The 12878-nt window shown below is 37.6% G+C and overlaps 1 protein-coding gene across 1 annotated transcript; it reads left to right on the top strand.

The window, feature by feature from the left end:
• The first annotated feature begins 2468 nt into the window (after positions 1 to 2468).
• On the top strand, positions 2469 to 7184 carry LOC121597636. The gene is made up of 2 exons (XM_041923527.1): positions 2469 to 2553; positions 5133 to 7184. The coding sequence occupies exons 1-2, from the start codon at positions 2530 to 2532 to the stop codon at positions 6525 to 6527; spliced, it is 1419 nt and encodes a 472-aa protein (XP_041779461.1). The 5' UTR covers positions 2469 to 2529; the 3' UTR covers positions 6528 to 7184.
• The last annotated feature ends 5694 nt before the right edge of the window (positions 7185 to 12878 follow it).

Consider the following 12878-nt stretch of genomic DNA (forward strand, 5'->3'; position numbering starts at 1 on the left):
TGCGAATGATGCACCAAAATAAAGGTGTCACTACTAGCGAGGCTGCTAACATATCTAGAAATAAGTAGGTGTGACGTACGGATAGGTAAACGCACTTTTGACGTAGACCAGGATCTTATCTATGTCAGGTCAAAGTTCAGAACCGGTGACATAATGGAAGCTGAGTTACGCGCAAAGACTGGTATCCTGGTATCTATATCCTGAGGAAGCCGGTTTCCACAAGCAACCAATTTCTACGTTCGAAACTGGGACTATCAGGCTAATTCCGTTCTTTTACTCGATTCGAGTCAATGTTTGTTGATTGCTATTTCCTCAGTGGATTCCTAAGGAAATTTCTTGATAGATAATCAAAAAACTGATCTATTCTAATTTATTGGAATATCTCTGTTTTTAACATTGGTCCCTCAAATTTTGCGTCAAAATGTTTTCTGCTGCAATAGCGAGAATACTGACTTCAATCAATTTTGGAATCTAAACGAATAGAATTAATAGAACTCTACTACTTGATCCAATTTCGATTTTTGAACTCGAACTTAGGAGAAACTTCGAAACCTCGAAACCTAATACACAGACACTGTCTAGATCTGACGAAACCCTCTTAATCGAGAGGAAGTTCGAGAGGAAAATGCACAGAAGGATATTTGTCTGCGTGTGTGTGTAATGACAATGGAGGAACCGCTACAGCGACAAACTATACGGACTGTATGACGATCTCACTGTCGTGGAGCCTATCAAGCTTGCTAGGCTTCTGAGATCATCAAATATTGGATATAACACCACTTCTCCAATAATTATATCGTATGGCTAATTATTATTTAAATATTTAATCAAGGGAATAGTGCTCAAAATAAGTAATACGGTATAATCGATACTGCTAATGAAAATAATAGTTTACTTGTTACTTTCTTATTCTTTATAATTTAAAAAATACCATATTTTTAACCCTATGGTACATAGTATTTTGTTAAAACAGAAATTCTTGCGTTGAATGATATTAATTCTATGGCACTATATTTTTGTTAAAATACCACATGCAAAGCACATGACAATGCACGGCAAAGAAAAAAGGAAAAGAAAAAAAAACAATCACAATCGTAACAATCGTCTAATAATGGCCTTGAGGCGCCATTTCTTCGCCATCGTGTTATTGACATACCAGAAGAAAGAGGAAAACAGCTGCACGGAACAAGGACTGCGTCACTGACGACGGCGCAAACCACTTTTCATCCCCATAGAGTGGTCAGTGCTCCATTCCCTACTTGGCCATCATACCTGACGATGGCGTCTGAACTAGTCAGTCCTGTGCAGTTGTCTGGATCAGTGTGTTTCGATCGTTGACGACGCCCCGATGATATAATAAGTATCTGTGGTAGAAAAAGTCGCGAATCGATTACGCAAACGGCGAGTGGGAATCTGTACATATGGGTACCCGGGACAACCTTGTTCCGATACCGGTACTACCTAAAGCTTCGAGAAGAAAATACATAAAGCGAATGGAAAGAAAGGTGGAAATGTTGGGGCTGACACAGTTCAGTTCGTTTCATAGTGGAAGTGTTTGCCCCAGAGAGTCATCTCACGGATGAGAATTTTAAACTGTGTTTGTAATGTATGTGAAGCTTGTTCAGTGGTTGGTTGAAAATGAAAGTGAAACGTCATAGCTCCTTAAATAGAAAATGTAATAAATAACTATTATAGCAAGCACAATTTCCAATTCAAATATTCATAAGAAAAATCATATAACTTTTTATTTATTTATATCTTATAATAACAATATGTAATGGCATTATTTACTTACATATTCGGCACTATATCTGCTTTGCAGTCTTGGCTTGCCTTAGGCCACTGTAATGGCATTACAGTAAGATCATTAAACAAATTTATTACCATTGACATATTAAAAATCAAATGTAGTTTAAAAGAAAATAAAACTAACAACGTTTTGTATTCGATTTAAATTATGAATACATTTTAAACAATAAGGCAGACATGGACCATTACTGCTGTAAACAATATTTAAAGTTTAGACTTAAATAATTTTATCGTTCTTATTTCAAACAAACAAAAAATGTTTTCTCCCTTGAACCTGGACTTGCCGAACCTGCGTTTCCGGAGAAATGGAGGGCCATGTGAGTCGTAGAATAATCGAACATATATGCGAAAATACTGTACATAATTTGGTTTTGAATCCCCACCAGTTATAGCAACAGACACAATCAAAGGCACATGGCTTGATGAACGAAAGCTCTTTCGTTGCGCACGACCCAATGTCGCAGCACTGGGGCGGATGAGTGCGCGCCAAAATTACTCAATCCCTACCACACTTCCATGAGGCTGAGATCACCCCAACTCAGACAGCCGGTAATGTGGTTGTTTTGCACCATTTCTCCCACGACGTTTGCGTGCTTTCCGGAGGGGTGACCGATTGTTTATATATATTAAACGATCTGGCGGATGTAAACAATCGTCAGTCAGTTTCCAGCGTCTCTTAGGAGAGGACTTCCACCGCATCAATCGTCTTCTTCGGGAAAGATGAAATCCCGATGGAACGCAGTGGTTAGTGTATTTTTTTTTAAATTCTGTTAATCCACTGAATCCATTACTATCGCCGTGAAAGCTCAGCAGTATACCTATCGAAAGTGAATTGGACCAAATGACACAATACAATTAGCGGGTTGAAGTACATAGATGTTGAGTGCGTGATAAGTTCATTTTCGGCTTTGTGTGACATTTGGCTTGAAACACGGTGTCATATATTTGTTTGAGTGAACGAATGTTTTGTGTAAATCTACAACCTACACAAATTCGCCAGCTGGTTCAGCACCAAGCCTAGTGAAAGTGTAAACAACAGTCTAGTCATTCACAAATGTTCAAATAGATTTGTTAACACAGAAATAACAGTGATATGATTAACTACGCGCGGCAGTGAAAAACTTACTTAACTTTGGTTTGATGATTTTTTTTTTCAAATGCGGAATTTTTTTTACGAGAACAAACTAAGTATCGTCGTAATTGTAATTGTGTATTAGATATTAGATATTATAGTAATGATATTAGATTATTGATCTTTTATTAATAATTCTTTCAAGTTCTGTATGCAAATGTGATGATTTTGGGACACTTCTTCACAATGTAAACCAAATTGTATGCAAATTTTGCGTTTTATGTTGTTAAAGACGAAAATACCAACGGCTTTTGCTTAAAATGGCACTACATTATTTTTTCACACTTATTTATTGATTTATAATTGATTGATAATTGGAAATAATGCAGAAATTCTATGCCGAAGATATTTTTTTTAATATTGACACTTAAATTTTTGTTTTGAAACTTAACAAATCACTAGTGACGTCGTTAAAGGATAAAACATTGGTCATTGGCAGTGATATGATTATGTTCATTGTAAAATTCACCACTGCTAATGTGTTCATAGCAACAAAGTAAAACACCGACATTTGCGCTAGTTAATTACTAAGATTTTTTTTATTGAGTTTGTTCAATACACTTATGAATTAAACATTACAGCTATTCTTTTCGTAGACTACGAAACGGGATCGGATCAAACAATTTCCAATTTAAAGATTTTACAACAAAAAATGTAAAGGGCATTCCAGCAGTTTCTCTATAAAATCACACAGAACGGGCTACCAAAGGTTTTAGGTTTTAAGCTCACACAAAATCACAGTATTTGCATGTTTGTGATATTGAGCTTTAACTTGATGATTTGTGCGATTGTACCAACCCGCACGCATTTATGTTACATCATTCAGCTTCAATACCGGAACAGCTAACGCATTATCTCTCGGTGATCTACAAATTATGTAAAGAGTTCTCACATGTTCCATGCCTTTTCATCTTGCATGATCCACCAACATAAACAATTGCTCTCTTCCGATTCCTCAAACAAATCAACGGGTATAGCCTTTCACTACTTTCAAAAGACATTACGGGCGCTACAACCCATCGACCCATAAACGTATCCCATGCAGTTTGTGTGTTCATTCACTACAGTGTCGGAACCGATATAGCTGAAGTCATCAAGTCACACTTCTTTGGTGAGGGATCTATTGTTCACAGCTGAACGATGTGCAGCATTGATGACGATAAATGACGGCACGCTTCTGCGGACGCAAGCACAACTTAACACTCCAAAACATGCTGCAAGGTGCTTTGATGTCTAAGCCCACATCGACAAGGGGGCATGGTTTGAGTTTTTGTTTGATGAATTCCATGACGGCTAACGTTTCTGCTTACAACCACACTATTCATTTACGATGCGGTTTATGAATTGGCACGATACGGAACCGCAGTGTTACATGCCGGTCTTTGAAGCTTTGCGTAAATTTTGTAGGAAATAAAATTTTCTTTAAGAAATTATGTTATTTTAACATTCATACCTATACATTTATATGAAATCCACATTCAAAGGAATTCATGCTTAAGCAAAAATTTGTTTTTAAACTTATGTGCTCAGAAGACTTTAAACGTGCATGTTTAACATGTTTACTTCTGCTTTTCTGGTTTATGCTTCTTTTTTTAAATTTGCAATATCATTTGCGAGAAAAGACTAAAAATTAATAGAAAAAAGGTCTAAATACTTCGAGGCAAAAAAAACACACACACATACATCGTCATATCAATGATATAATGCTTTAGTCCCTTTCTTGTTACGACGGCAGTTTGTACAGCAAACCATTATGTAAACAAAAAAACTTATTGAAAAGCATGTTTTGATTTTTATTTCATTGATGTGAACTTTGCAGATCTATGCTAATTAAAAATGCATGATCTCATGCATCAGCAACGCGCAATCACATGCATCCGCATTCGGCGCTTGTTGTCACATCAATGGCAACAATATAATCGTGCTACAACCACCACTTTCTTCTGCTGATGGCATAACTAATAGTAAATGATAGGCACACGAAGAAAACATGCTTAGATTATACCATAACGACAATGAACTTATAGTATATGAAACTTCTAAAGTCTAAAGTTTGTAATCAACATATTCTATGAGCTTTTGAACCATTCATCAGTTATATCAAATGCTTGTTGATGTATTTTGAAAAACTTCTAGAAACATAAATTTGATAAATAAACAAAAATAATGTTTTTTTTTTACAATATTTCAGGTGACTATCATCCTGATAATTCAGTTCCAGGCTATCGTTATCCACACGAAAGCCATTATCGATCAGAAGGCGGAAGAAACCCACAACATTAACGTACCAGAAACACTGCAAAAGCGTGTCGGCTATGATTACCCAGCCCCGGTTGCACCTATAGCGTTTGATGAGCATCAACACCACATTGCTGAACCATTGCCATTGTTGCAACATGAAACATTGCTCGAACACGAACACGAAGACCACCATCACCACTATGAAGATCACCATCATCATGAAGATCACCATGATCCAGGCTACTGGAAAAAGAAACTGATCTGGAAAGAGGGTTGGAAAAAGATATGGAAACCTGGCAAAAAACAAATTTGGAAACCGGATTGGAAAAAGATTTGGAAACCTATCTGGGTTCCGACGGAAATACCTATATGGAAAGATATTCAGATTCCCGCATGGAAGCAGATCTGGAAACCGGTGTGGAACGAGATACAAGTTCCGGCGTGGAAGGAAATACAGGTGCCGGATTGGAAAAAAATTTGGAAACCTATCTGGGTGCCGATTAAAGTTCCCGCTTGGAAGGAAATACAAGTACCCGCATGGAAACAGATTTGGAAGCCAGTATGGAAGGAAATACAGGTACCAGACTGGAAGGAAGTACATGTCCCCGCGTGGAAACAGTACTGGTACCCAGAATGGATAAAAGTTGGCGTTCCAGGTGAAAAATATCTCGGTAAAGATCATGATGGCTGGGAATACACCAGCCACGATCTGTGGAAGAAGAAGCTTGTGTGGAAATCTGGATGGAAGAAGATTTGGAAAACCGAACAGAAGCAAATCTGGAGAACCGAGAAAAAATTGGAATGGAAGGCGGCTTGGAAGCAGATTTGGCATCCGGCCAAAAAACAGGTATGGGTAGAGGACAAAAAGCTTGGCTGGAAAGAAGCTTGGAAACAAATCTGGCGAACGGAAAAGAAGCAAATTTGGGTACCAGAGAAAAAGCTCGCCTGGAAGGCCGCCTGGGTGCAAATTTGGAAGCCCAGCAAAAAGCTAGTTTGGGTGCCGGATAAGAAACTGGAATGGAAGGAAGCATGGAAACAAACATGGGTACCAGATTGGAAGGAAATTTGGTTGCCTGCTTGGAAAAAGATCTGGAAACCGGTATGGATATCGGAATGGTTTCCCTCGCCCGATCATCATGACCATCATCATCACGAAGAAGTTGAGCACGGTTGGGACCGAAATGATGGATCAAATCCTAAGATTTTATTCAAACGCAGTGAAGTAGGAACCGCCCAATCGAAGGCTGTAGAAGATCAGCTACCAGCAGTGTCCGCAAATATTACTCCAGCCGTCGTGAAGACGGACAGCACAGAGCACAAATCTGATTTTCGGTTTCCTTCTTAATTACTCATACAGCTACGAACGGTTTGCCAGTTAAGCTATTCCAAACAAAAAGTCAAATAATTTGTAGATTAGAATATTACTTCCGTATATTTAATTTTTTTAAATCAACACCATGTAGTAATATGCGATAGGTATATTCTGCGATCAAAGAGCCACAAAAACGTTGAGTTTGATTTATTATCGATCTTTGCCATTTTAGTAAAACATCTCGAACATACACTCTAGCAGTGTAGAACAATACTTGTTAAATTGTTTGTCTACAGCTGTTATCTTACGAATGCCTGAAGTAATGTTGTGATACTGTTAAACGTGAATTAAACTATTAAAAAAAGAAAAATATTGTGTCTTGTCTTTACTCATTTTCTGTGTAACTGTACAACGTTGTCCGCAGTTTGATGATTGCGTTAATCTTTACAGATATTGTAAACGTATCCTACCACACAGCTGAATAGTATGAGGCAAAGAAACGAACAATATATCGAAATATAAGTTTTTTTATTCAGGACGCAAACTAAACGGCTACATTCGTGTAACCGCGTATGGTGTCCACTCCACTGAACACCTGAAAGCTCAATGCAATATGGTTGCAGATGCATGAACATTTACAGTTTTGAGTACATACAGTCAGTCCAAAAAGTATTCGTCTAGCTGAATATTTTACAGAAAAGGGCGAATTATGGCCGCAATACGTATGGGGCGATAAAAGTAATGATGAGGTTTGATAAAGGGACCATCAATACACACGTTTTACTAAAAAATAAACATTTAAATAGTGCAATAGCAACCAAAATACATAAAAAACTAAAAAAAAGTCGTTTAAGGGGCGCGCAAAAAGTATTCGTCCATCTAGCTTTTTAATTATTTACGCTGTACAAACACTACGTAGACGTGAATTAAATTTATTATTATCAATCTACTGGTGACTTCCTTTCATATTAATGCATTTATGTTGTTTCAATTGCACTTCAAGCGGTCAGAGAGGCACTAAAGGCGGGAGAGTTAAATGATTGGAGCATGATAGCGAAAATCGTATCTTTGACTTATGCATAACCTATCCTACCCATTTTTGAAGGTTACAAAATGTGTGGGAGGCCTCGTTCCTTCATTTGATCAGAGTTAGGCCATTTTTCTGACACTAATTGAATGACAAACTGCCATGTAAGCAGCCATCCTTGACGGTTAATCTAACGAAAGCAGTGGTTTAATGTCCAAAAAGTGAATTAAACTATTAAAAAAAGAAAAATGTTGTGTCTTGTCTTTACTCATTTTCTGTGTAACTGTACAACGTTGTCCGCAGTTTGATGATTGCGTTAATCTTTACAGATATTGTAAACGTATCCTACCACACAGCTGAATAGTATGAGGCAAAGAAACGAACAATATATCGAAATATAAGTTTTTTTATTCAGGACGCAAACTAAACGGCTACATTCGTGTAACCGCGTATGGTGTCCACTCCACTGAACACCTGAAAGCTCAATGCAATATGGTTGCAGATGCATGAACATTTACAGTTTTGAGTACATACAGTCAGTCCAAAAAGTATTCGTCTAGCTGAATATTTTACAGAAAAGGGCGAATTATGGCCGCAATACGTATGGGGCGATAAAAGTAATGATGAGGTTGATAAAGGGACCATCAATACACACGTTTTACTAAAAAATAAACATTTAAATAGTGCAATAGCAACCAAAATACATAAAAAACTAAAAAAAGTCGTTTAAGGGGCGCGCAAAAAGTATTCGTCCATCTAGCTTTTTAATTATTTACGCTGTACAAACACTACGTAGACGTGAATTAAATTTATTATTATCAATCTACTGGTGACTTCCTTTCATATTAATGCATTTATGTTGTTTCAATTGCACTTCAAGCGGTCAGAGAGGCACTAAAGGCGGGAGAGTTAAATGATTGGAGCATGATAGCGAAAATCGTATCTTTGACTTATGCATAACCTATCCTACCCATTTTTGAAGGTTACAAAATGTGTGGGAGGCCTCGTTCCTTCATTTGATCAGAGTTAGCCATTTTTCTGACACTAATTGAATGACAAACTGCCATGTAAGCAGCCATCCTTGACGGTTAATCTAACGAAAGCAGTGGTTTAATGTCCAAAAAGTGAATTAAACTATTAATAAAAGAAAAATATTGTGTCTTGTCTTTACTCATTTTCTGTGTAACTGTACAACGTTGTCCGCAGTTTGATGATTGCGTTAATCTTTACAGATATTGTAAACGTATCCTACCACACAGCTGAATAGTATGAGGCAAAGAAACGAACAATATATCGAAATATAAGTTTTTTTATTCAGGACGCAAACTAAACGGCTACATTCGTGTAACCGCGTATGGTGTCCACTCCACTGAACACCTGAAAGCTCAATGCAATATGGTTGCAGATGCATGAACATTTACAGTTTTGAGTACATACAGTCAGTCCAAAAAGTATTCGTCTAGCTGAATATTTTACAGAAAAGGGCGAATTATGGCCGCAATACGTATGGGGCGATAAAAGTAATGATGAGGTTTGATAAAGGGACCATCAATACACACGTTTTACTAAAAAATAAACATTTAAATAGTGCAATAGCAACCAAAATACATAAAAAACTAAAAAAAGTCGTTTAAGGGGCGCGCAAAAAGTATTCGTCCATCTAGCTTTTTAATTATTTACGCTGTACAAACACTACGTAGACGTGAATTAAATTTATTATTATCAATCTACTGGTGACTTCCTTTCATATTAATGCATTTATGTTGTTTCAATTGCACTTCAAGCGGTCAGAGAGGCACTAAAGGCGGGAGAGTTAAATGATTGGAGCATGATAGCGAAAATCGTATCTTTGACTTATGCATAACCTATCCTACCCATTTTTGAAGGTTACAAAATGTGTGGGAGGCCTCGTTCCTTCATTTGATCAGAGTTAGGCCATTTTTCTGACACTAATTGAATGACAAACTGCCATGTAAGCAGCCATCCTTGACGGTTAATCTAACGAAAGCAGTGGTTTAATGTCCAAAAAATCAAATTTTACCAAGGAATCAGTGCATTTTGTGATGGCCAATAAGATCAGGAAAAGAGATGGGTCACATTTGGTTTATGGGTTATGCTGCATTCCATCGTAGCTGGTCATGTAATAGCTTGAATGAGTGAGTTATTACAAACATATTTTGTTTGAATAATACCATACACATAAAGTGGCCAAATCTGTTAAGGTGCATCAAATAATTCAGGAATTTATTCCAAATTAGGCTCTACTAACATATTAAAACATGTTTAAATCGCCAAGGTCACACGGCCGACATGTACCATAGCGAAAACAGTCTACTAAGATGCAGCAACAAACTCTCGTGTAACCAGTAGCACCATGGTGTCATGATACTAGGACTCAGTGAGGAAAGGTGAGCTAGAAAAATGATTCAAAATGATAGGAGACGAGATGGGGAAACATATTAATACAGGTTTTAAGTACTTTAAGTCCCAGTTCTGAAAAATTTTACTTAAAAATGTATTACATGTTTCAAGAACAGTCGAGCTGGAGAACATACAGAGCATTGTCATTTGCTCGAAATACCAAACCAGCTGAAACCAAACTGATGAAAATGATTTAGTAGACTCTCAAAATGGTATCGGTTGCCATTTTTTCAATTGAACTTGGTCACGTAGTCCGGAAATGCAATATTTCTACCAGAGAATAATTGGAACAAGTCTTGTAGGATGAGTGGATAAAAAATACGCCTTTTTTAAGGTTCAAATGAGTTCTTGCGTTGTGCAAGTGGTCACCAATAGTTATAAATTCAATAAGAAACAAGATCAGGACATTTTTTGATTCCATAACCTTTGTTTTCATACGCATATTACGCCAAAGGTCTGATGGACGAATACTTTTTTCGCCACCCTTAAACGACTTTTTTAGTTTTTTATGTATTTTGATTGCTATTGCACTATTTAAATGTTTATTTTTTAGCAAAACGTGTGTATTGATGGTCCCTTTATCAAACTTCATCATTACTTTTTCCACCCCATGCCTATTGCGGCCATAATTCGCGTTTTTCTGCAAAATATTCAGCTAGACGAATACTTTTTGGACTGACTGTATTTCGTGATCCAAATGACACGATTTTATTAAACATTGACAGTTGGTTTAAGTAATATATACTGTGTTGAAACGGTCCAATAAGACCATCTAATAGGACAATATTACAAGGTTTCGAATCAAATAATGGACTACTTGATCCACTCGGTGGAATGTTTCAAATGGTTAGGGGATGTATGCAACGTTGCTATGGAGGTTTGCAAGCATATAGGGGAATATATCACATGCTTAGGAGAAGTGTACAAAACAGCTATGGAGATTTGCATCCAGCTATGGAGCGCTCGGTTGTAGCGTTGTAGAAATTAATCTCAATTTAAAAAAAAAGCACCGCGTGATGATTTAAATGTTTGGGGTGATTAAACACATGTTTTAGGATCATTATAAGGAAATAGTGGTTAATCCGTAATAATATTTATTCGGACTAAATTTTCACTACGTCCTATCCGTAATATCTAACACCCTATTCTACTATTTCTTTACATCATCAACATTTTCATACGTATTTAACAGTAATGATTCTTGAGGGTATTGTCAAAGTTTTAGAAGAAATCGTTTGACATAGTCTTTACTATTTTCTGGAATTTCATGCTGGCTCTTAATTGGTTCTAAATTTAACGCGTGTGATTAAAGAACGGGGTAATTTGATTACTAGGTAGGAGAACTCTGATGAACATTATTTAAATATTCATGTTTAAATATGAGGAAAAATGTTGCCGCAAAGAAGAAATAGTAGAGTGGAGAATGTAGCACAGAAGAATGTTTAAATAGCAAATTCAATTTAAAATTAATTGTTATGTTACATGACAATACCAGAAACATGTGTTTAATCTACAGCGCTAGTTTAATTTCTACAGCGCTACAACCGAGCGCTCCATAGTTGGATGTAAAACTCCATAGCTGTTTTGTACACTTCTCCTAAGCGTTTGACATATTCCCCTATATGCTTGCAAACCTCCATAGCAACATTGCAAACATCCCCTAACCCTTTGAAAAATTCCACCGAGTAGATCAAGTAGTCCATTATATGATTCGAAACCCTATATTATATTATATGCTGATTTGTTTAGAATTAAATAAGTCGGATGCGATTTTAATTTTTTTATATAGAATAGAGTACCAATAATTTAGAGTATTTTCTACAACCGTTAATTGTCAGCATACCAAGCGCAAGCATTTCTCTGTCTATTTACACCCTGAATTGTTTTATTGAATTGCACATTATTAAGATTGTATGTTAGTTTTTTTTCTCGCAAAAGTCAGCAGCCTTTCGCCCCTTCAAATCATATGCATTTGAAATTATTCATTCTCATCGCATGGGCATGGGAGGACCGGTAGTCGTTGATAAGATTTCTATTAACACTCTGGGCGCTGTGTGACTCTGTTTGGAATCACAGCTTTGTTCACTCTCCTTCTTTGCGATTGGTCTCTCAGCAACTCTCAGCAGAGCGTATTGCAGCGGGAAGAAAGAGAGAGCGCATATTGCAGAAGCGGCATCGTACGTGAGGATCGGAAAGAGAGTGGACGATCGTAATTACTTAAGCCATGGGCTTAAGCCAATGAAACGCTCTCATCGCTCTCTTATCTTGTACTGTCTTCTCCGCAGAAAGCTAATGCAAAATGCCAGCGCCCAGAGTGTTAAGCGCAACAACTGGTAGACGGTCTAAGCATGTCATAAGACACTCACGGGCTGGATTAGTGTTGTGGGCAGCCGTGCCGACCCCTGGACTTGCCGTGGCAGTTGCGCTGCCACCGGTCAACGTCCAGGGGGACGACAGTGTGTACACGCACTCTGTCGCACACACTAAGCGCGCAAGGCTTAGTGTGTGCCGAGCGCCGAGCGGAGTGTGTTAGCGAGCCGATCGAGCAGGAGCTCTCGGCAGGGGCGCTCGGTGCGGCTGGTGCGCGGCCACCGCAATTGTACGTTTTAAAGTGTTGTACGTTTTTATTATTATTTATTATGTTGTTTTAATATGTGTGAATAAAATAATAAGTGCAAAGAGCAGTTCATAACAATTAGCAATGACTTAGTGGTTTACTTACAGCATGATAATCAATCCTGCGATCGTCCTTGTGAGGCTTGACATATGCACAATGGAAACACACTCGGTAAATGTGGATGAAAAACTTTCAGGATCTTTCGTACGACCAACGGTCTGCACTAGAGGAATGGGCTTCAACTAGGTGTTAGTAAAGGTCATGCGAGACTCGAAGCTGTCTGTTGTGTTGTTTGGTGGCACAATTAGCAGTTCGACTA

This window comes from Anopheles merus, chromosome 3R, assembly GCF_017562075.2.
Source record: "Anopheles merus strain MAF chromosome 3R, AmerM5.1, whole genome shotgun sequence".
NCBI lineage: Eukaryota > Metazoa > Arthropoda > Insecta > Diptera > Culicidae > Anopheles > Anopheles merus.